Source organism: Mirounga leonina, unplaced genomic scaffold, assembly GCF_011800145.1.
Source record: "Mirounga leonina isolate KUSES-001 unplaced genomic scaffold, KU_Mleo_1.0 Mir_170, whole genome shotgun sequence".
In the NCBI taxonomy this organism is placed as follows: domain Eukaryota; kingdom Metazoa; phylum Chordata; class Mammalia; order Carnivora; family Phocidae; genus Mirounga; species Mirounga leonina.
Window position 1 is genome coordinate 7,907,219 of NW_023270433.1, and position 24,350 is coordinate 7,931,568.

General features: G+C 58.5%; 1 protein-coding gene across 1 annotated transcript in view; it reads left to right on the forward strand.

Annotated features, from left to right (window-relative positions):
* Window positions 1–24,350, forward strand: part of NIBAN2 (niban apoptosis regulator 2) — a 51,588-nt gene that overhangs the window by 21,995 nt on the left and 5,243 nt on the right. Inside the window, exons 2-8 of the mRNA XM_035015760.1 lie at window positions 9,422–9,552; window positions 14,914–15,042; window positions 16,840–16,945; window positions 18,192–18,359; window positions 23,278–23,393; window positions 23,919–24,023; window positions 24,109–24,271. Of these exons, the coding sequence (XP_034871651.1) occupies window positions 9,422–9,552; window positions 14,914–15,042; window positions 16,840–16,945; window positions 18,192–18,359; window positions 23,278–23,393; window positions 23,919–24,023; window positions 24,109–24,271 (918 nt within the window). The remainder of the gene's footprint in view (window positions 1–9,421; window positions 9,553–14,913; window positions 15,043–16,839; window positions 16,946–18,191; window positions 18,360–23,277; window positions 23,394–23,918; window positions 24,024–24,108; window positions 24,272–24,350) is intronic.

The following is a 24,350-nucleotide window of genomic DNA, read 5'->3' on the forward strand; positions in this document are numbered from 1 at the left end:
AAGGAACCTCATGGGTGGCAGTCACCTTCCCGAGCAAGAAGGACGGCGTTGTGCATATCCTCTCGTTCCTGGGACCCGGCCACAGCCCCTGGGCTGGGCATAAGCCTCCGTTTCTGTGGTGAGGGATCTTTGGGGTGTGTGGGGGGCGACCCTGGCTCTAGTTCGCTGCCTCTGGCTTCTCGCTCTGAGGTTCCTACTGCGTGCCAGGCCCTGTCCCAGATGTGGTGGGTACTGCCTGGGGGAGTCCCGACGGGGCACGGGCCCTTACCCACTGTGAGTTCAGTGGGGGGCTATGGAAGTAAGTGGGGGGGGCACTCACTGAGCTGGGGGCATCCTAGGGGAAGGTGCAGTGCAGTGGGCGGCTGAGAAATGGGCTTAGAGGAGGAGGAAGGAGTGTTCCTGGCCTGGGGAGCAGCCTGCGCAGGACCCCACTGCGAGGAAGAGCATGCAGGAGCCTGGGGGGATCCTAAGGGGTTCAGTCTTTGTCCCACAGGCAGTGGGAGCCGTGGAAGGTTGTTGGGTAGAGAAGATTCAGGGAGAGAGTTGTAACAAAAGATCCCTGTGTCTCACGACGCCTGGGTGGCTGTCATTAAACGTCTGCCCTTGGCTCAGGTCATGATCCCAGGGTCCTGGGATCAAGCCCCGCATCGGGCTCCCTGCTCCGCTGGAGGCCTGCTTCTCCCTCTCCCACTCCCCCTTCTTGTGTTCCCTGTTTCGCCCTGTCTCTCTCTGTCAAATAAATAAAATCTTAAAAAAAAAAAGATCCCTGTGTCTCCTATATGCGAAGGATCTGAAGGAGCCAGGAATGGAAAGTGGGTAGAAATTTGGAGGCGGGGCAGGCCTAGGAGGGGAATGGCTTGGCTGGGGGGCAGTGATTAGTGGCAGAGTCCGGGCTCAGCTGTCCTGGCCTCTTGACCGGCCCCTAGTCAGCTAGGAAGCCCACCTCACGCTGATGGCCTTGCCCTGGGGAACAGGGCGTGGCTGCGGTGGGAATCTGCTTGGGCCTAGAGTGGGGTCCCAGGGACCTGCTGATGCCGTGCAGGTATTCTGAGCAAACTCCGAGGGTTATTTGTGGGGTGACCTTGGACTGGTCCCTTGCCCTCTCTGGCTCCAGTCTCCCTTCTGAACAAGGACTGGCTGGTGGTGGAGGGGGGCATTTAGCTGACTTAACCCCCTCTTGACTCTGGCCCTGCAGGGTTCCAGCTGCTCGTTCAGGCTCTTCTCACAGGCTCTTCTCACGGCCAGCCCCCCTCCTCTGCTGGCCAACGGAGCCTGTCATTACCCCCTCCCAACTTCCCCCCGATTACAGGTCCTGAGCGGGAGCCATGTCAGCCTTTCTGACAGTGGCCACCCACAGGGCCCATGTGGCCTGGAACCTCTGCTCCCAGAGGCTGGCAGGTGGGGGTAAGGTGGGTTTGTCCACACTCTGGTTCTGTGGTAGACTCGGGCTGTTCTGGGTTCCTGTCATTGACAAGCTGTGTGTCTCCAGACAAGTGACGTAACCTCTCTGAGTCTCCGCGCCGTCCTCTGTAAAGTGGGGACATGTGAAATGACACGTGGGAACATGGAGCACCCCGTTGGGTATAGAGGAGGTTCTGCCGGGATGTGCTCATAGTGATAGCAGGGCGGCCAAGTAGAAGAGCCCCGGGCCTGGCACGCCGACCCAGCTCTGTTGAGACATGCTGTGTGACCTTAGGAGAGTGTCGCCACCTCTCTGGACTGCAGACTCCCTCTGCTCTCCTAGGTGGATGATGGAGATGGTGGTACTTTGGACGACTGTGCGACACGGGGGAAACTCGAGTCCCTGGCTACCTCCTCTCCCTCCCCACTCCGGGCCTTCTCCCCAGTGCTCTGGGAACCAGGTAGGCAGGTTCTGGGCCGGCCCTGCCCTGCAGGGTGCTGCCTGCCTGGTTTCAGTCGGCAAATCTCTTTCAGCTCTGAAACCAGACCGGGCCTAGTGGGGGAGGTGTGGCCCTGGGGCCCTGCTGGAGGGACCGGATGAGCCGGGAACAGGTCTGGCACGTTGCCCTCAGCTGGGGCCAAACCAGGGCCGGGCCCAGTATGAAGCCCCCCATGGTTGGCACGAGGCTGACACGATCTCCGCTGGAGATTGCCCTCTTCGTCCCGGGGCTCCCCGGTCAGTGTGGAGGGGGTCCTGGGCCTGGGCTCAGGTCCCGCGTCTGCTGCTCCCCAGCTGGACTTGGCAGGGATCCCGGCTCTCCTCGTCTGAAACGTTCCACCGGTCCGGACACCACCTGCCCCAGGGCCGAGTCACGGATGGGGGGCATGACCTGGGCGTGGTAGGTGCTGGGCTTTAGTAGGGCCGCGAGAAGGCATTCGAGGCTCTCTGGTGCACCGCTGTGCTCCTTTCTCTCGTCCTCAGCTCCACGAGCCCCTACTCCTGTGTGAGCCTCACTTTTGCCATCTGCACAGTGGGCCAAGTCCCCCAGCCCCCGAGAGTCTGCAGGGGACTGCAGGCTACCCTGGGGCCTTCCACAGTCTTGCCCAGCCCCTGCTTTCTGAGTGCAGGAAGCAGCGTGACCCTTAATGTTGTCAGCTTGGAAAATCAGAGATTAACGTTCTTCCGGTTGCCTTGGCTACTGTTGTTGCTGGTCCTGGGGCTGGGCCGGGCCAGGGGTTGCTCAGCTGGGCCAGGGGGGTTCAAGGGCCTCTCCTTGAATTACAGGAACCTCGGACAATAGGCGCTTTATAGGAGCCCCCGTTAGCAACATGCCCCTTTGCCAGAGTGAAGTGCTTTATGCCCGTTTGCTCATTGATCTTGATCTTCTTATAACCTGATCAGGCAGATACTGTCGTGCCATTTTGCAGAGGCGGAAACAGAGGCTCAGAGAGAGAAAGGGCCTTGGCCAAGGCCACACAACTAGTAGGGGGCAGAGCCAGGACTTGGACCCAGAGCCCGTGTGCCCAGTAGAGATGATGCCTTGTACCCAGGTAGCGTTGATGCTGAGTCCTGCTCCCACCCCGCCCCGACTTCCCTCCCAGGCCTTCTGTCCAGCCTGAGGGGCCTGTGGTCAGCTCCAACTCAGAGCTGACTCACCAGCAGCTCAGAAGAGATGCTGAGGCCAGCATCCTGGTCAGCTCCTGGGGCCAGGGCAACACTGATTAGATCATCATTGAGATTTTAAATCAGCTGAGCCAACAGGGACCCACCCACCCATTTTACAGTTAGTACAATTGAGGCCCAGAGAAGATGGGACAGGTAAGGATCCAGTAGGCCTGAAGGTTCCCTCCCAGCTCTCACCAGATGGGGGCTGGAGACTCCAGGCTTCAGTCCTGGCTCTGACAGTCATCGATTGTGTGACCTTGGGAAAGTCACTTTGCCTCTCTGAACCTCAGTTTCTTCATCTGTAAAATGAGGATAGTAAAGTGTGCTTTGCCTGCCTCTTGGGACCAGGCAAAGACCCCAAAAGAAAGTTTAAGGCAGGGCTTTGGAAATTGTATTGTGGTGCCATGTGGGAGGTTGTTGGATGAGGAGGCTTTATGGGGTGGGGGCTTCGTACAGGCTTTGAAACCCGCCTCTTTCCCCTTCTGGGCTGTGCGTCTCTGAGTAGGTCACCAGGTCTCTCTGAGCCTCAGTTTCCTTATCTGTAAAGTGGGGTAGCAGTATCTGTTAGGGTTCAGTGGACTGTTGAACATGCATAAGGTTTTAGTGTTAGGCATACCCAGTAAACTCGGTGGGGCAGAGTTAGGAGGCCCAGATGGTAAGGGGTGCCTCTGGGTCACTCTTGATAGTCCCAAAAGATGCAGCCCTTGGAGACAGGGTTCCAGTTATCTGGGGGCAGAGTCATGCTAAGATCCACAGAGATACAGGTGCAAGATCCCATATTGCATTAGCTGGCTGCAAGGCTTCACTCCAAAACAATCTCCCTGAGAGAGGGGGAGAGAGAGAGAGAGAGAGAGAGTGTGTGTGTGTGTGGGCGTGCATACATGCTTCACACTGGCCCCCAAGTCCTGAGCCAGATGGAGCCCACTACCCTCATACTGCAGACTTGATGTGGAGATGCAGGCCCTGGGGATGGTGCAGCGGCCCCCTGAGGTCCCAGAGCACAGTGGTGTCTGGGTGCAGATTGGGACACTCAGGTCCACTCCCAGAATTCACGGGCTGCCTTCTTGGGCTAAAGAGGGAATCAGGATCCCACAGGTGGGTGCTTCCCATGACAACCCCATGGAGATGCTCAGTAGGTTTTTGTTGACCTACAGGTGAAGTGACTTTTCTTGAGCCATTAATCTTTCCAAGCATTGGCTTATACACCTGTAAAGTGGAGGGTTTTATTCAGCTCTGGGGCCATTTGAAGAACCCGAGTATGTGCATGGGGCCCTGAGTCTGAGTGGGGTGAGCTTACCACCTAATTCTGCAGGATATGCTGGCAAAGGGGCGCCGGCTGGGCAGCGATGCATCCCGGGCACTAGCAGAGGCTGAGGATTACACCAGGGGAGCCTCTCCAAGGTCAGGTGGGAAGCGGGGGGGGTTCCTTCTTGCACACACCTGGCCCGGCTTTCCCACCCCCTTACCTTTGCCTGAGCCCCTCCTTCCTCCTAGTGGGCTCTCCATTTGTCTGGCCTGTCAGCTGAAGACATACCTATCATTGTCATTATTATTTTGTGATTCTTGTCCTGGTTGTTTAAAAAAAAAAAAGTCTTTCCTTAATTTTTTTCAAGCTGTAAAAATTATATCTGCTAATAAAAATTTCAGTCACTTATCATGGCTGTGATAAGCTGAGCACTACTGTGATTAATAGTAACATCACAGGAACATTTAGGGAGGTCCTGAGCCCAGCAGTTCCGAGCTATCCCGCCGTCACATTGCCCATCTTACAGCACCTGCTTGTGCCAGGCCCACCCTCCTGGGGTTTGCAGTTAAATCTCAGATGGATCGGAGCGTCCCTTCCCTTCCCCACCTGAGGTTCTGAGCGGGCCAGGTGGCCTGTGGGGCTGGGCTGGGGGCTGGCAGAGCGGGAACTCCTTCCCCCCAGCCTGCGCTGCGCACCCAGAGGCTGGGAGCCGGGGGCTGGAGGGCAGGCTTCCTCTGTCCCCAGCCCATGCCATCTCCTAGAGCAGCACCCGAGGCTGAGTCGGTGCAGGAAGAAGGATGGATGAGAAGGTGCGGAAGGTGGGCGAGGCAGCACATGGCCTCAGACTGCTCCGTGCCGGCGTCTTTGTACCTCCCGGCTGTTCCTGGGCCCGGGACCCCCTAGGGGTCGGCCCTGCCTCTGGGCATGGAGCCACAGCCTGCTTCCTGTCTGTCCTCGGTGGGAGGGATGTCCTGTGGGGCCCTGTGGACCATGGTCAGAGCCAGGAGCGGGAGGGGGTCTTCAGTCTGTGGGTCGAACCCCGACAGCCTCAGTCTGGATGTGTCACCTCTGGTGAGCCTCTCATACTCTGTGTCTCAGAGTGCCTTTTGGGGTGGTGAGCCTTGGTCTCAGTGGCCCTAAATCCATGGCACGTGGTGTCTTCAGAAGCCATGAAATGAGGCGGAAGAGCTGGTATGGGCAGGTGTGGAGGAGAGAGGGGCCCCTGGGGCCTGGTGGGACCAGTCACAGACACCCAGGCAGGGATGCTGCAGTGGGGATATGAACTGCCAGAATCCCTGGGCAGCTCCTGGGAGACAGCCACTGTAGGGTGGCAAGAAGAAAAAATGGGGTGTTGAGCAATTCTTACAGGAGGGGGACTGCCCGGGCCCTGACCCCAGAGTTCAGCAGGCCAGAGGAGCATCCAGGGCGGGCACGGCTGTGGTGTCCGTCCGGGTTCTCCGGCAGCGTCGGCCTGTCTGGCTGGGGACCCTGTTCAGGGCTTCTCCCCTGTGAGCCCTTTATAAATCCCAGGAGGGGACTGCACCCCCTTCCCCAGCCTGCCTCTCTGAGGTCTTTCCAGCCCCCAATCCTAGGCCCTCGAGTCCTCATCCTCTGTCTTCCTGTGGCACTTCCTTTGTACCAAGCACAAGGCAGTTCCTTCCAAGCTGTCTTAGGACATCTCTCAAGAATGTGCTCAGTGCTGCCCTTGCCAAGAAGCCATCCTGCAGCCCTGCTTCCTTCTACCCACCCCCCGCCCCCCCAGTCTTCCCTTTCTAGCCCTTCCTCGGCCAAACTTGGCCTGAGCGCACCCAGTTTCCTGGCACTGCCTGGCACCCTCCTTCAGTCCTTAATCCCTTGAGGAATGATGTCACACCGACCCCTGGCCTGGTGGCTTCCCCAGTCCTCTGGGGCCTGGTGCAGAGGGGACACTTAGTAACTGGCAAGTGGACACCCACCTTGCTCAGCACCTGCCTGTACCAGGCCACACGGGCGGGGGGGAGCAGAGGGGATCCAGCGGTGAGCAGAAGGGGTGCCAGGGCAACCCTCTATGGTGTGCAGTCGATCCTTAGATACTAGCCCCCCGATCCCTTAGACTCCCGAATTGGAAGAGCAAGTTTGGGTAGTGAGAGACCCCACTCTGTGATCTCTTTGGTTCTGGAATTTCAGGTAGCAAAGGGTTTATCGGAAAACAGATCCAGATCTATAGAGTTCTCGAGTTTGGATAGCGAGGCATGCCTGTAATTGCAGTTGGGTGAAGTGGGGGCCAGGGCTGCTGCCGTCTGTTTGGGGGTACAGGGTGCCTGAGGCCACCACCTCTTTTCCTATTCCATTTTCTGTTTCAGCCCATACCCTCTCCCCTCTCCACCCTCTGCCTGGGGACTCCCCCCCACCCCAGTGCTCGTGCCCTCCACTCCTAGACCCTTGCCCCACAGTCTCACTCCAATAACTTGTCCGCATCCCATTGAGAGGGCTACAGTGGATTTTCTGCTTGCCCCCTCCCCCACCTGGCCCTTCTTAAGAAGTCCAGATACTCCAAGCCTATCAGCTCATCTTTGCCTTCTGGCTCCTAATGGATCACCTTGTTCTGGTTTTCACTTCCTCAGCCTCCCCAGCTTCCTCTCCAACCTACAGCCCACCCACCACCCCCTGCCCCGGGTCTTGGTGCACCTGATGGGATGATAGCATGTTGCCTTGCCCTTTCCGTCCTTCTCCCCAGTCCAGCCCTGGGGCCTTCTAAACCTAGCCACCCCTTGCTTGGATGCAATATCTGGGTTTTGCTGAGAGCATGCTATGGCTTAGACAGACTTGAGTTCGAGTTCTGACCCAGGACAGCAGCTTCCTTCTGGGCCTGACTTCCCAAGGGTCAGGGCAGATTCTGGCCCTTCTGGAAATCATGCTCCGAGGCTGGGCGTACCAGAGGCTGGTCAGGCCTCCCAGAGCTGTGGCTGAAGGACCCTCGAGATCCTGCATGGGGGGAGAATATCTGTTGGGTGTCTTGCTGCTGGGGGCAGAGTCGGGACAAAGCCCTGGGCTGAGGCTGCCTGGCCTGGTGGCTGAGACCCTGTCTCTCCAGTCCTGGGTCTGCAAGCCACCTCGTCCCTAAAATGGGAAGACAATAGCACTGACTCCCTAAGGATTTCATGAAGATTCTTTGGGATCCTGCATGCAGAACTTGCCCGCCCACTGGCTCAGGTTAACGCTAAGTGGTAGTAGCTACGATGATGGTGATGATGATGTGATTTATCAGTATTATTGTCACCTATGATCCCATTTTTTCTCTTTGGCTCCAGTTCATTACCCCTTCTTGCCTGCTCCCCCCAACCCTCTCAGTTCTGCCTCATCATTTTTTCAAAACAATTCCCGTGGTCTTTGAGAGAGTTCTGGTTGTTCATGGTTTTTAAAAAATAGGCATTCAAAGCAAATTCCTCATTTGTTCTCCCCAGATTGGAATCTGGACAGCCATGACCTCATTCCAGGAAAGGGGACCACAGGCAGGGTCTGTGGAGAGGGGTCCTTGGGCCGAGTTCTTCCAGAGGGAGTAGAGGGAGTGAGCTTGCCTGAGACCCTGGGTGGGCATGTGGCCACATGCTTTCAGCCCTCCTCCCTGGCCACCACCTCATAGTGGGGCCCTTGGACTGCATCCCAGCTCCACCACCCACTGGCTATGTGACTTTGAGCCAGTGACTTAACCTCTCTGGGTCTCAGCGCTTCTGGGTCTTCTCTAAAATGGGAAGAACACCAGCCCTACACCACAGGGCTTGTGAGAGGATTAAATGAAATGCTGTCCTAGCTGGGTGCTCTTGAGAAGCAGAGACCAGCCGTAGGAGGTGTCTCATCAGCCCCTTCTTTGAGAAAGGGCCAGGTCTTCAAACCTGGAGTCCAAGACTGGCAGAGGTGGCAGGGCCTGTCCACCATGGACTCTAGTCTTAGTGGGCAGGGAACCGAGGCCCAGAGAGGGGAGCCTCGGAGTGAGCTGGCACCACCCCAAAGTCAGGACTCGAGCGACAGCTTCTTGGGATTGGGAAATCTCTCCCAAGGACAGGGCCTCCTTGTCATGGGCCTCAGTTTCATCTGTTATTAGGGAAGCCCCGGCAGTGCTGGTCCTGAGCGTCTGATGTGTGCTGGGCGAGCCCTGGAGGCCACAAGAATCACCTTCTCTGCTCAGAAACGGCTTTGGCAACAGAGAAGCAAATGGCCAGTGGAGGCAAAAAGGTGGCTAACTTGGTAGAGGAGTTAATTTTAGAATGTTTATTTTTTTATTGTGGAAGGAATCACGGTTGTAAAATAATTCAAATGCTGTGAAAGTGAATAAAGCAGAAAATGCAATTCACTCGGCCCTGCCATTCCCACATCCAGGGGTCCCACCCAGAACAGTTGGGGAGGGCTGCCTTCCGGGACCTTTTCCTCCGTCTCCAAGCGTAAATAATTTATAGGCAGAAATCGGAGTGATTTTAAATGAGGTAATATTCCGCACGCGGTTCTGTAACTCGCTTTTCTTCACCTGGCCGTGTGGGCACCTTCCCCCTGGTGGTACCTGTAGGTTCCCGCACCCCCGGCCCAGGTGCGCCTGGGATGGGCGGAATCAGCATCCACGCATGCGCATCTGGCTCGTGTCTGCTGATTGGCTGGGTGAATACATACACCTGCTCCTCCGGGAGGCGAGCGGTGGTAATTCCTGGAGGAGTGAGCGCGGCATCCGGGGCCCTACGGGAACCCTTAAAATTGTACGCCCTCAAGGCCTTCCCGACTTCCAGCACCCAGGGCTCCGAGTTGAGGGGTCTGTTCCCCCACACCCTGACTGGTCTGCCTGCAGCTGCTGGGTGGCTGGGAGGCTCGGCGTCTTTTCACTTGTCTGTTGGTGTCTCGTGTTTTCTTTCTGGTGATTTTCTCTGTCTCCGTCGTTGCTGGTTTTCCTGTGCGAAAGTCCACCCACTGTGTGCAGGGAGTGCACCACTCTGGCCAGGAACGCGAGGCTGGTGAAGGCAGAGCACCGGAGCCCACAGCTTCGCAAACAGGAATTACGGAGCTTGGCTGATGCCCCTGGGGCAGGGCAGCTGCTCGCAGGGAACCGTGGCGACCTCACAGCCCTGTTTCTTCTTCCCTTTCAGAGAAAACCGGGAAGATCCTGACGGAGTTCGGCCGTTTTTATGAGGACCAGTATGGCGTGGTTCTCTTCAACAGCATGCGCCACGAGATCGAGGGCACGGGGCTGCCGCAGGCCCAGCTGCTCTGGCGCAAGGTGAGAGGGGCTGGGCCGGGTGCAGGGCGGGCTCCCGCACGGCCTCAATTTACCATTGTTGCCTGGATGGTCTCTAGGGGCCCCACCCAGCGTCTTTTTTCTTTTTTTAAGATTTTATTTATTTATTAGAGAGCCCAAGAGCGAGCGAACGAGCAGGGGTGGGGGCAGGAGGAGGGCTGAGCAAGAGGGAGAAGCAGACTCCCCGCTGAGCAGGGAGCCCGATAGGGGGCTCGATCCCAGGACCCCAGAATCAGGACCTGAGGCGAAGGCAGACGCTTAACCGACTGAGCCACCTAGGCGCCCACCACCCAGCTTCTGAATCGGCAGATAACCCAGTGGCCTTGCCAAGACCCCTCCATTCACCATGGGGTACGGGGTACTCCCTGCCAGCTCAACTCCTCCATTGGTAGAGCTGGGGCTCTGGAATCATCTTGACATGCCTGGGTTCAAGCCCAGCTGCTCCTTTTTTTTTTTTTTTTTTTTAAGATTTATTTATTTCAGGGGCACCTGGGTGGCTCATTCGTTGAGCGTCTGCCTTCGGCTCAGGTCATGATCCCAGGGTCCTGGGATCGAGCCCCGCATCGGGCTCCCTGCTCCGCCGGAGGCCTGCTTCTCCCTCTCCCACTCCCCCTGCTTGTGTTCCCTCTCTCACTGTGTCTCTGTCAAATAAATAAAATCTTTAAAAAAATAACAATATTTGAGAGAGAGAGAGTGTGCACACCTGTGTGCCCATGAGAGCGGGAGGAGGGGCAGAGAGAGACGGAGAATCCTCAAGCAGACCACGGAGCCCGATGCGGGGCTCAATACCAGGACCCTAAGATCATGACCTGAGCCAAAATCTAGAGTTGGACGCTTAACCGACTGAGTCACTCAGGTGCCGCTCCTCTTAAAGGCCTCATACCCATGAGCAAATCACGTCACCTTGTGGATCTTAGTTTACTCATCTGTGAAATGGGGTAAGAACACCTGCGCAGGGTGTTCTTGATGAAGGAATCAGCCAGCCGAGCGCCTGGAGCAGGGAAGGTGCTTGGTGAGCCCTGGCTGATAGTGTCAGCATCTCCAGGCTTGTCATTAGCCTGTTATTAGCAGGAATGTGTTTGCCCAGTAAGTATTTGTGGAGGGACTGGAAGCTGTGTGACTCCAGCCCATGGGTCAGCACGGACTGAAGGAGGCACACAAGGCCTCCTGGGAAGGGCCCTGCGGTGACTGGCCCCCGAGTGGGGCCGGAGGCGGGACTGGCGGAGAGGAGGTGAGGGACAGTTGGAACACAGGCTGGGCCGTGAGTGCCCAGCTGGGAGCTGGCAACCCCAGGCCTGAGCCTGTGGGGTGAGGAGCTAGCCCTTCTTCGGGGGGAGGTACAGGGGGCCCTGAGTCAGCCCAGGGAAAAGCCAGGGCATTCCCCCGTTCAGTGACCTTCACCTTCTACCCCCTGGACAGCCCAGGGGTGGCAGAGGGAAGGGTGACAAGGAGGAAGGGTGTCAGCCCCACCTCTTCTGCAGGTGGCCTGCCCCGAGTGGCCCAGCAGCAGGCGGGAGGCTACTTGGTCCTGGCTGGTGGCCCCAGGGCGGAGTGCCCGCCAGCTTCCCTCTGGGGAACTGGCCTGGCTGAGCTGATCCCTCTGGGAGTGGGCTCCAGACCAGGTCAGCCAGGCCACCCCAGTGCCGCCACTCGGGTCCTTTGTGGCTGAATTCCGTGCTTGGTGGACTCCAAAGCTGCCCTTGGTCACCCGGCCGCACCTCCCCACCCAGTCCTGTCGGTTTCCTCCCGGCTGCCGGGGTCAGCCTGTTCTCAGGCTTCGCGGGCCCGGGACAGGACTGTAGGGGAAGGATGGAGGCTGGAATGCTGTGGTCTGGGGGGAGAGAACTCGGGGGACCGGGCCCAGAGCTTCTTGGTAGCTGCTGGCTTGGGCAGTTGAGTCAACCCTCGGGCCCGTCTCCTGACCTGACAGGTGGGTACCTCCTGCGGAGGGCTGTGGAGAATGAGGGGAGCAGGTGGGGTGGTTACTAAGGGATGCAAGTCCTGACTTGCCGGGTAACCTCCAGCCCATGGCCTCCCCTTCCCGAGCCTCAGTTTCTCTGCCTGTGAACTGATACCCAGAACCGCCATCATGGGCCAGAGGCATGAGAGTAGCCTGGGGAGGGAGTGGGGATGTCCTGGGGCCTCTGAGGCCGGGTGGGATTCGGATCATGCGGCAAGGGACCAGTATGGGGCTCACTGAGGTGGCAGAGCAGAAAGCAGGGCCTCAAAAGGCTCCAGACTTGGGAGGGTTGGGGTGGTTTCCTTCTTGTCCCCACCCTCTCCCAAACCCAAGTGGCGGAAGATGTGTCCACCTACCATGAGACCAAAGGGGCTGGAGCTGGCTTTCGGGACGTGTTACCGTTTGTGTCTTCTCAGTGGGAAGGACAGCTGGAGGCATCACCTGAAAAGAGACAAGTGGACCCATGGTCAGGGCCACACACTGACTGAGCCAGGGCAGGTGCGGGGCTACGCTGGTCCCACAGACACTCGGGAGACAGACCGAAATACACGACAATCTGGGTGCCACGAAGGAGATGACAGAGTGAACTCAGCCTGGGTGGGGTGTCTGGCCTCGTCTGGGTGGCCCACTAGGGCTTCTTGGAAGAGGGGCCATCTCCGCTGAGGACCTGCCGGGAGGGGAGAACATCCGAGTGAGGGAGCAGTGTATACAGCTGGGCCTTTCAGTGGCTCGCCCAGGATGGTGGAGGCAGGATGCGAGCCAGGTTCCAGATTCCTGGCTGGGGTGGAGGGCAGGCCAGGGCTCTGTGCAGAGCCTCGGAGCATCCCGTGACCCTTTGTGTCTGGTCCCTTGGTGTCGTGGCCCCCTCCCAACCCTGTGACAACAGGGCCGAGGTGGTACCCGGAGGTGTGGCCTGGACTGGGTGTCTGGCACTTGCCCATGTGTGTGGTGTCACAGGCGGCCCGGGTCCCAGTGACCCAAGACAGAGTGGTGGTTTCTGACGGCACGAGGCTCGAGAGTCACGGCGGGAGGGACATCTGTAGTAATGCTTTAATACCCACTGTAGGAACACTGCAGTGACACGTCAGTAAGAGGAGTAAAAGGAAATCACCCCCAATCCCTGAAAAGCAGGGATTTTTGGTCCCATTTTGCCACTCAGGAAACTGACCATTGTGATAAATCAGGATAATATCATAATAGAAATAACAATGTTAATTGTCATAATACCAATTGTTTTTATTAGAAATAATACAGTAGCAGTAGTAAGAGTAAAAAAACAGAAATCGTGTTAAAAATAGCAGTTATGCTATGTGGGCACTGCTCATCCAGCTGGCTCGACATCGCTTGAAGGGGTTAGACTTATGTCCACACCTGCACTGTGGACACTGAGGCTCAGAGAGGTGGAGCTGCTTGTCCAGGCTCCCGCCGCATGGGCGATGGGGCTGGGGCAGGGATCGGGGCCGTCGGAACTGGGGTCTGTGCTCTAACCATTCGCCACCCAGCGAAGGTTCCCAGCGCAGCATTGGAGAGCTTTGCAGAGTCCAAAATATTTTGCCTGGGCTGGCAGGTTCCGTTTCATTTCCTGCAGGCCTTCCAGTGGAAACATGACTCTGCCATTTGAAAGTCTTAAAAATAAAATCCAAACCCGCATGCAACCGCCCATTACGGGCTGCCCCAGGATCTGGGGGTGGACTCCCGAGGGGGCGGGGGGGTGGTTCTGGGAAGGCCTGCCCGGGGCTCCTGATGCCCCTGATGCGGGGCTCCTGCCCTGAGCTAGGAGGAGGACCAAACCGGGGGGCCTGGGGAGAGTGAGGGTCTTACCAGGGTGTCAGGAGAGCTATCTGCTCTTTCTCTCTAGAAAAGATGGGGATTTGAGAGCTGTGTTTGAGAGGAGGCCTCTGTCTAAATATAGCCCACTGAGCATAGCTCTGTGACTCGGGCAAAGCCCACTTGTATGCGGTGGGGTGGGGGGTGGCGGGGGGACCATTTTCTTTTCCTGTAAATATTTTTATCCCTGGGTAGGAAGCAGTCGTGGGGTCCTATTGTTTGAGTACAATGGGCCCTCGTTTTCCAAGAGTGTTTTGGCATTTCCCCTTGAAGAGTAGCAGGGAGGTTGCTGGGGAGAGGGGGCCCCTGTGAAGACACAGGGCCTTGGGGGTGGGCAGCTTGGGACCTAAGGCTCCCACCTGACTCCAGCTGCAGGGACAGACCCAGAAGCTGAGCAGGGAAGCTGGGAAGGGTTAGGCACTGCTAATGATAATACTTTCTCCTGTTACTACATAGGATATGTGTTTATTTTTGCAAAAGGCTCCATATTTATTGCAGAACAGATAGAAGCTATTGAAACTCCACTCATCCAGGAGTAAGCCTGCCCCCTGTCGCCTCTGTATCTCCCTTTCCTGAAACTTCCCTGTGTGGGTTTGTTCAGGAAACATGCTCTCAGGCATGGCCATCCCTTCTCCCCAAATAAGTCAGCCTGGGGAGCTGGGAGACTGACACAGCCCGAGGAATCCCAGCGGCGGTCACGGAGGCTCCTGCATATCCTGAGCTGAGCAGACTGTCAGGTGCGCGTGATCCTGGCACGCGGTGTCTTATGGAATCCTCAAGATGCCTGGATGAAGTCATGGCTGTCCCCATCCTCATGGTACAGATGAGGACACTGAGGCACAGACAGGTGATGTGACAGGCCCGAAGTCACACTGAGTCAGGTGGAGTCAAAGCTAAGGCTTTGCGAGGAAGGTCTGGGTGTTTCTGCTGCCCACATTGGTCATCCGTCTGCCAGGATGCTGGTCCAACACTGAACCCTCCAAACTGAGGTCCCCTCCAACCCCACCCAAATTCATGGAGTTCATCTTATTAGCTGTCAGAGCCAGGGAGGTTCTCTGCAGCCACCTTGGCCAAGTTTTTGTTGCCCTCAGGGGAAACAGGCCGAGAGCAGGAAAGAGACTTTCCCAGGTGCCGGGGCCTTCCCCGTGCTGGCCTATGGACACTTCCCGTCCTGCTGGTGTAGCTGCGCTGCGGTGGTGGGTGGATGGGAAAGCAGCCTGCCGTGGGCTGCAGAGACGCGTCGCAAGGTAGTCGTGCCTGTCTAGGGCCAGGACAGAGTGGGAGACCTTGGTCCTGGCTGGGCCCCGAATGCTGGTGCCTGGCCTGGGCTCAAGTCCTGGCATCGCTGTGGCTCTGGCTGGACCTTGGGGAAGCTCCTTTGCCCTGAGCCTCACTCTCCTCATCTGTCACATGGCTAAGATGCAGCCCTGCCTCAGAGGAGGACTCGGGGAGATCGGGATGGGGGATGTGCTCAGCCCCCCCTTCTTGGGGGACCCCATTGCCCGGCTGGGCTGTGGGGGAGCCCGGCCTCACTCCCCACTCCACCCCACCCACAGGTGCCATTGGATGAGCGCATCATCTTCTCTGGGAACCTCTTTCAGTACCAGGAGGACAACAAGAAATGGAGGAACCGCTTCAGTCTCGTGCCTCACAACTATGGGCTGGTGCTCTACGAGAACAAAGTGGTGAGACCCCCCCCCCCCCCCCCTGCTCTGCTCCTTCTCTGCAGCCCCCACCCCCAACCTGCTTGTTCCGCTGGCTTCCTATAAACAGCCCTGCTCTGGGGCTCCCCTTTCACTTTGCCTCCCCACTGTAAGCCACTCGCCACTAGCCCCTACCCACCTCAAATCGTCCAGTCCCAGGGCCAGAGCCCCTGCTCCCTCACCCCCCAGCCTCCTTGCTGGCTGGGCTTCCTGCAGCTCTCCAACTGCTCCCATCCTTGCTCTTCAATGGTCACAACCAACTGCTGACACAGGAGTCTGGCCATTCCCTTCCTCCACTTACCCCAGGGTGGCGGTCCCATCTTTTTCCTTCCTGATTCCTCTGCCCCTCTGGCAACCCCTACTGCCTAGTGGGTAAGTGTCCTGCCCATTGTTCCTTATCTTTGCCCTGGGCCCTTGGGGAAGCCCCCCGTGGTTGAGCCACAGACCCAATTTCTTCTACCATACATTTCTCCAAAGTAGCAAAGGACAGGCCTGAGTGCCCTCTGTTCAAGGAAAATCACGGTTAAAGAAATGTAAACAGGGCGGGAGCAGCCTGATGGCCCCTGGCAGGGCTTCTCAAACTGGTAACCGGCATCAGAACCACCTGGTGGGCATATGACACAGGTTACTGGGCCTACCCAGTTTGATCTGGGTCTGAGCAGGGCCGATAGTTTGCATTTCTAACAAATTCTCAGGTGGGGCTGATGGTGCTGATGACCTAGGACCACACTAGGCAAATCCGTGCCCTGGAGGTCCTGAGCCATCCTGGAGCAGCGTGTTGGGTGGTGACACCTAGTGGCCGGCAGCAGCACGGCAGCCCTGCTATATGAGCTACTACGTTAGAGCCACTTTTTATTTTATTTTATTTTTTTAAAAGATTTTTATTTATTTGACAGAGACACAGCGAGAGAGGGAACACAAGCAGGGGGAGTGGGAGAGGGAGAAGCAGGCTCCCTGCAGAGCAGGGAGCCCGATGCGGGACTCGATCCCAGGACCCTGGGATCATGACCTGAGCTGAAGGCAGTCGCTTAACCAACTGAGCCACCCAGGCGCTCGTTAGAGCCACTTTTTAGCCACTTGGGTGTAAGAACGCAGTGTCCAGACCTAATTCTCCTCCAAAGGGGACTCGTGTGGAGCTCAGAACCTAGGAATTTGCTGGACAGTGCAGGGTCATGGTCAAAGACTCTGGACCCAGGAGGCGCACAGACCAGGGTTATGTCCTAGGTTGGCTGCGTACGGCCTGTGTGAGCTCGTGGCTAACGATGGTACTCACCTCTTGGATTGTGAGGATTTTGTGAAAGGAAGCAATGCAGTGCCCTTAGCACGGTGCCTGGTGTGTAATAAACGCTCACACTCAGCTCGTGGTAGCTGCTGCTAATAGGTAAGGCTTCCTGCGTCTGGCTGTGAGGCCCCCAGCTAATCATATCGTGTGGCTCGTCTCACGCAGTCCCACACAGCCCCGTGGAGTAGGAGCTATTGTTGCCCTGGTTTAACAGATGAGGAAACTAAAGCATAGGAGCTGAAGGAGCTTAATGTCCGCATCACACAGACGGTGTTCAGTGGAGCTGGGATTTGAGCCCAGAGCCTGGACTCCGGTCACTACACCAGGTGGTCTCTAATCACCGCAGCGGGTGGGCTCCTCCTCTGCCTCCCTCTCTCCCTCCTCCCCCTCCCTTCCCTTCCTCCTCCCTGCCTCAGGCAGGCCACACTGAGAGGGCCCTGGAGCCAGAGTTGGAGATGGGGCTTAGGCTTGGACCATCTCTCTTGTCCCTTCCTCAGGCCTACGAGCGGCAGGTCCCACCCCGGGCTGTCATCAACAGTGCAGGCTACAAAATCCTCACCTCCGTGGATCAGTACCTGGAGCTTGTTGGCAACTCCTTACCAGGTAAAAGAGCCCCCCCGCCCCGTCCCAGGCCGAGATGCCCTGCTTAGGCCCAGGAGGTGGCCGGGGGAGAGGGCAGTCCTGATCCCAGAACTCCAGGCTCCACATTTGCAGAGAGAGCGGCCAGGCCTCGAAGGGACAGCTCATGTCCTCAGAGGGGAGGCTGGGAGAGGGTTTGCAGGAGGCCACCCAGTGAACTGGGACTGGACTGGTGTTGACTCCCACCTGCGTGCCCGCTTCCTGAGCCTTATAGTCACAGCTATGCCGTGGGGGCCCCTCCCTCTGCCCTTCCCACCTCCCTGAGGCCTTGCGAGCCCCCTGGAGGAGATGACCCAGGTGGCCCTGCTTTGTACACTGTGGAGTCAGCTCTGCATTTGTGAGGAGTTATTCTAGGTGTCCCGTTTGCACCCCACCCTGGCGGAGGCTCCCAGAAGCCTTACAGGAGCACATCGGCCTCCCGGGTGATCCCAGGGAAACCAGGGGGTGGGGAAGTAGCCGATCTGGGGGGCAGCCTGTGCCCCCAGATGGGGCTTGGGAATAAAGCGCCCTGTGTGGTTGAGGGCTCAGCGAGAGCCCAGCATTCCTGGATTCCAGCCCCGACTCTGGCTTTGTTTTTGTTGTGTCTTCTCCGGCAACTTGGCACTGGGAGGACTGACCTTGGGGTGTTGTGTAGACCCTGTGAGGTGCTGTGTGCACCCAAGCCCCACACCAGGGATGCAGAGCCAGGGCTTGAAGAAGAACTGTCATTGTGTTATTAACAGTGCCGAGGTCCCAGCCCAGGACCACTTATCTCACTGGATCTCGAATATCCGTGGGGACAAAATAGAGAAAAATCTCCTTTTATTTATTTTCTGTCCCCCACCACCCCAGCCCTCCCCCCCCCTTGGGACATTTAAGCCACACTTTGGCCTCCACAGCTGAAATCTGGAGGGAAACCCAAGAAGGTAATGCTCAGCCTCTGAGCCTAAGGGCTCTGACCCGTGTTCCTTGTGCTGGAGGCGTGGAGTTTGGAGGCTTTCCCCAGATGCAATGCCAGCTCTGGGAAATGGGTCTAAACAGATGCCGGGGGATTCTGAGGTCCCTTTAGCTGGGCTGTGGGGGATGCAGTGACAAAGAAGCATGCTGCCTCCCCACTGACTTGTCTGGGCTTCAGCCGCCCCTGGGAGCTGGGCCCAGGGATCCGCCGCCTGCCGTCCCCCGCAGACAGAAACTGCAGAGGGCGGCGGCTCAGCGGGCGCTGTCTCCGCAGGGACCACGTCAAAATCGGGCACCGCCCCCATCCTCAAGTGCCCCACGCAGTTCCCGCTCATCCTCTGGCACCCTTCCGCCCGGCACTACTACTTCTGCATGATGACGGAAGCCGAGCAGGACAAGTGGCAGGCGGTCCTGCAGGACTGCATCCGGCACTGCAACAACGGTGAGGGCCCCTGGGGATCGGCGGCGGCGGGGGGGCGGGGCCGGGGGCACGCGCCGGGGGCGACACCTAGTGGCTGGGTGTGGTGCGGCAACCCTGCTCTGCGAGCTGTTCTCCGGTTCGGGCCGGGGTCGTAGGAAAGCCGCCGCGATGTTGCCTTTTAACCTTCTTCCTTGAAGAAAACAGTTCTGTCCTGCTCGGAGAAAATTGGGGAGATTGTTCTCAGAGGGGGTATGGTCGTTGAGCCCTTGGACCCTGCGGCACAGAATCACAGTCCCGATTCTGCCCGTTCCCAGCAACATGACTTGAGGAGACCAGCTTACCTCTCGGAGCCTGTATAAAATGGGGTAATAACCCCTCCCGAGTCTTAGGGTGTTTGTAAGGATTCACAGAGTCTGCCCGATGCTTGGTGTAAAGACTTCTGTTATTTATTCATTTATTTAATTTCTTTTAAAAGATTTTATTTTATTTATTTATTTATTTATTTTTTTAAGTCTTTTTTTTTTTTTAAGATTTTATTTTGTTTATTTATTTGAGACAGAGAGAGAGACAGAGAGCATGAGAGGGAGGAGGGTCAGAGGGAGAAGCAGACTCCCTGCCGAGCAGGGAGCCCGATGCGGGACTCGATCCCGGGACTCCAGGATCATGACCTGAGCCGAAGGCAGTCGCTTAACCAACTGAGCCACCCAGGCACCCTATTTATTTATTTTTTTTAAAGATTTTATTTATTTGAGAGAGAATGAGAGACAGAGAGCACGAGAGGGAAGAGGGTCAGAGGGAGAAGCAGACCCCCCGCCGAGCAGGGAGCCCGATGCGGGACTCGATCCCGGGACTCCAGGATCATGACCTGAGCCGAAGGCAGTCGCTTAACCAACTGAGCCACCCAGGCGCCCTAACAGATTTTATTTTTAAGCGGTATCAACCTGCAGTGTGGGTCTCGAACCCACAACCCCCCCAGATCAAGAGTTGCACACCCCACTGACTGAGCCAGCCAGGCGCCCCAGGACTTCTCTTGTATCATTTGTTGCCTTACCCTGACCTGTAGGGTAGCCTGGCAGTTCATGTCCTTTCTCAGGGCCTCAGTGTTCCCTTCTGTCAAGTTCTGAGGTCTCTTTCCGCTCACTCATTTGTTTAACAGACGTTTTTAGTGTCTGGGCGCGGAGGCGGCAGCCAGGGAGCCAGACCCGGGTCCTGCCCCTGTGCTGCTGGCAGCCCCGTGGCGGGGGGGGGCGCAGATGTTAGGAGGAGCAGCTGTGCCGGGTGCTGGGTGGGAGCCACCCCGAGAGCCTGGAGGGTGTGTATGTGCTGGGGGCTGCTGATCCTGTGTGTGCAGAGGGTGGGCAGCTGAGACCTGAAGGATGAATGGTCCTCGAGTACGGGGAGGAGCGTTCTAGCCTTGAGCGCAGACGGCAGCCTGGAGGTGGGGACAGTTGAGAGGAGTTGCATGAAGCCTTGCAGTGGGGGAGGGTGACCCAATGCGCTGGGGGGCACTGGGGTCCAGTTCAGAGGGCCCTGCAGGGCCCTAAGGAGTTTGATCAAAAACGGGGACAGCGGGGCCCTGAGGGTCTTGGTGCTCTCGCGGAAGGAACAACCTGTGCTGAAACCTGAACCTCCTTCCTGGTGACCTGGCCACCGCACATCGGTGCGGTGGCCCTCCCTGCCCGGCATGCCTCCTGTGGTGGGGGGGTGGACAGCATGGGCACCTGGAGGCCCGGCTGCCGGGCTGACTCGGCTCGCCCCTCCCATCCTGTGTTCTGCAGAGCTGCCTCTGGTCTGGAATCTGTCAGGTGGGAGGAACCGGGCCTTCAGTCAGGCCAACTCCTGTCACCTGGGCCAGGCCTTGCCACCCACAAAAGGTCTCCTATTCCCAGATCCCCTGGGGCTGTGGGGCCAGGGCTGGGCAGAGGCCATCTGGGCTCTGGCTGCCTGGCCTGGGCACCCTCCCCGCTCGTCCCTTCTTCCTCCCTCCCTGGCCCAGCCCTGGCCCAGCCCTGCCCTCTTCAGGTTTCCAGGGCTAATGGCTGACCTGGCAGGGCCACCCCAGGTCGGGGGTGGGTTCCCCATGTGCACAATGCGAGGGTGCCAAGCTTGAGCTCGGTGGGATTCCTGGGAGGGCTAACTGAGCTGGTTTGGGGGGAGCTCTTGGTCCTGTGCCTAGCACAGCTGGGAGCTCACCTGGGAGGCTGAGGGGAGCCCCGTGGGTGGGTGCGGGTGCTGTGGGCAGGAGGGGGCGGGGAAAGAAGGGGCAGCCTGCTGCTGGTTTTAGAGGAGCCTTCCTTCTACTCTGAGGACTGTGGGAAAGTTCTCCGCTTCCTCTAGCTTGGAGGCTGGGCCTGGAATTTGTGGAGCCTGGAATTGCTCACTCCGGGGGCTGCCAGGAAGTGGGGGGTGGGGAAGGAGGCCAAGCTGGGGGGACGCCAGCTCGTCCCAAGGCCCCCCTTACATCCTGCATTCCTGGAGCAGCGGGGGGTGGCAAGAGGCTGTTGGGGCACTGAGCTGAGCCCGCAGGGTGGGCCTGGGCTCTGGAGGTCAAGGCCTCTTCCTGTCTGACTGCCATCCCCCTTAGCCTGCTGCTTGGGACTGAGGAATGCAGTTTCCTTTCTCAGTCTGACCCTGACGACCCCACAGGCAGGAAGCCTCCAGGTCTGGCTGGAGCCCTCCTGCTGCCATTCCCTAGCTGTATGTCCTCGGACCAGTAACGTGTCATCTCTGAGCCTGTCTCCTCCGTCAGGACAAGTGGGACTGAGAACAGCCATCCCTCACGGGGCTGTTTGAGGATGAGATGAGGGAATGTGTGCGAGGTCTCAGCCCCGGCCTGGTGTCTTGGTCTGCTTGGGCCGCCATGACAAAGCGCCGCAGACGGGGTGGCTTACACAATTGTGGAGGCTGGAAGTCCAAGATCAAGGTGTCAGCAGGTTAGTTTTCTTCTGAGACCTGTCTCCTTGACTTGCAGATGGCTGCCTTCTCCCTGCCCTGTGTCTTCACACAGTCCCCGCTCTGTGTGCACGGTTTGCATCCAAATTCCCTCTTATAAGGACACCAGTCGTACTGGATGGGGACCCACCGTAATGACCTCACTTTACCTAAATTACTTCTTTAAAGGCCCTATCTCCAAATGCAGTCACCTTCCGAAGTACTAGGGGTTAGGTCTTTAACAAAGGAATCTGGGGGGACACCACGCAGCCCCTAACAGCCAGGCCCAGGGGAAGAGCTCGGGAGGGAGACCCTGTCTTGTATGAGACTCAGTGGCCCAGCATGCAGTGTAGAGCCGTCCTGAGGGTCTGAGCCCAGGGCCCGGGACATCACGGCCTCCTGCCTGCTGCCCCCGCCCCACATCTCGCCTCCCTGTCCCTGGGGAGCAGCCCTGCCTTGCCAGCACCCCCGGCTTATCTGTAGAATGTAAAGGCCCTCAGGTGAGATCAGGTGCAGGTACCTCACAGCCCACGTTTTCCGTGCAAAACCTGGTCTCTGGGAGACCGTGCTCCTCCTTCCTCCCCTGGCCCGGATGGGCAGCAGCCACCTCGGGCTCTGCACGGAGCACCCCTGCTCTGCTGCACTCACCCCTGCCCCACCTCGGTCCCTGAAACGCAGCGGGGAGACCCCCCCTGCTCCCACCCTGTCCAGGGAGCTGCTGCTGCAGGATGGCCCTGGGCCTGTTCCCCCGCGCGGACGGGCGCCGACTCCTGCGGTCAGCCGGATGTGAGGGGGTCCTCCCCACGCCCAGAGGGGCTTTCTCTCTGCGGGGATGACTCAGCCTGTAGTCACTGCCGTGGGAGCTGGGGTTTTGGAGGCACAGACTGCCGTTTCCCCTTCCTCGGCTGCGGGGACACAGTGGTTGGGGGCATGTGGCCAGGGTGGCCGCCCCACTGCCTGGCTCCGCGCGCATAACCCTGTTCTTCCCCAAGTCTGATTTTGCAGCTTCCTGCCGCTTGCCTCCCCTGGCAGCCGCTCCCGGGGGCTGTGCCTTGTTCCCTGACCCACCTCGCTGGCAGGGGCAAGGGGGGCAGGCTCCCGTGGGCCGCCGCCGGCACCAGCAATAACACGAGTCCCGGACTGGCGTTTCGTACTCGGACCGGGACACTGTGGCGAACGAGGCCGACGTGGGGCCTGCCCGCGGGCGGCGAGAGCACCCCGTCGCTGCTAGGTGCTGGGTTCTGCTCAGGGGCCCCTGCCTGACCAGTTCCCAGCCCGTTCCCACGGCTGCAGCCTCACCGGGTCATTGTTCCCACTGTTCAGAAGAGGGAACTGAGGCCCTTAGGGTTCAGGGATCTGGAGCAAGACTTGGCAAGCTACAGTGCACAGCCCAGAATTGGGCCCATTACCTATTTTTGCAAATCAAGTTTTACCGGCTCGTTGGTTTCCAGATTGGCTGCTTTGGTGGCTCGGTGGCAGAGTGTGGTGGTTGCGACAGAGATCATCTGGTCTGCAAAGCTGAAAATATTTACTGGCTGGCCCTTTGCGGGGAAAGTTGGCAGGCCCCGCTGTAGACAGTAAGGGGAGGGAGTGGGACTGGAATGAGGACCTCGGGGTTCCTTGAGCACCCTCTCTGCTGTGCCGGCAGGGTGGGGTGACCTCGGGTCCGGGCTCTACCACTCACTGCCCTGGGACCCCCAGCCAGTGGCCTGACCTTGCCGCCTGCCTGTTGATCTGTGGAGTAGGGCTGAGGGCAGTTTGGGGTGGTTGGGAAGATTTAAGAAGATAAGGAGCATACGAAGGAGACTGCCTCGCTGCTGTCGGGGAGGGTCATTACCACGGTCACTGTCGTTGCAAACACGACCGCCACCCTCTCGAGGCAGTGGGACTGCAGGTGGGGGTGTGCATGTGTCTGCACTTGGGGAGGGGCGTTCGGGCAGTCAGTGGTCTTGGTGAAGGCCACTGGGCCATCTCACCGACCTCCTCTCTCCCTCCCTCTCCGGAGCAGGGATCCCGGAGGACTCCAAGGTAGAGGGCCCTGCCTTCACGGACGCCATCCGCATGTACCGCCAGTCAAAGGAGCTGTACGGCACCTGGGAGATGCTGTGTGGGAACGAGGTGCAGGTGAGGAGACTGTGGAAGTCACCAAAGGTCCAGAGAGTGGGGCCAGGCACAGAGACTCTGGGCTCAGGGTGCTCCCAGCTTGCAAGGACAGTAAGATCACTTTGGACAGGTGGAGAGACTTTATTCCATCATTTACTGATCACCTCTCCTGACCCGGGGGCTGGGGTGCTTCTGTGAATAAGAGGGATGTGGCCTTGGCCCTTACGCTCTATCTAGCAGGAGAAACAGGCATTTGACAAACACACGTACTTTGTGCAGGTGAGGGGGGGGAAGGGGGTGTCGTATTCCAGACAGGGAGGCAGCAGGTGCAGAGGTCCTGAGGTGGGACCCCTGATTCTGAGGATCCTGCAGGTCCCTCGAGCAGGTAAGCTGGGACCTGGGGGAATGATGCTCAGGAGAGAGGGCAGTGGAGACATGGAGCCAAGGCCAAGTCCAGGGGAGGTGGGGCTTGGGTAGAATGCGGAGACGAACCTGCCAGCTGGACGTGCTCTAACTCCTGCCCCGGCTTGTGCCTCCTGGTCCTAGATCCTGAGCAACCTGGTGATGGAGGAGCTGGGCCCCGAGCTGAAGGCGGAGCTCGCCCCACGGCTGAAGGGGAAACCGCAGGAGCGACAGCGGCAGTGGATCCAGGTGGGTGCGTGCGGGCGCGGAGGCGGGGGTGCGGTGCCTGCTTGGCACCCGCAGTCTGGCTCTGACGCCGCCGCGCTGCCCACAGATCTCCGACGCCGTGTACCGCATGGTGTACGAGCAGGCCAACGCGCACTTTGAGGCGGTGCTGTCCAAGCTGCAGCTGGCCCGGCCAGCCATGGAGGCGACCATCCGCACGGACATGGACCAGATCATCACCTCCAAGGAGCACCTGGCCAGCAAGATCCGAGGTAGGCCGGCCACCTGCCGCCTTCAGGGGCCAGGGCGGACCTCCCGTCTGTACTTCTCACGCTAGTGACTCGATTCATT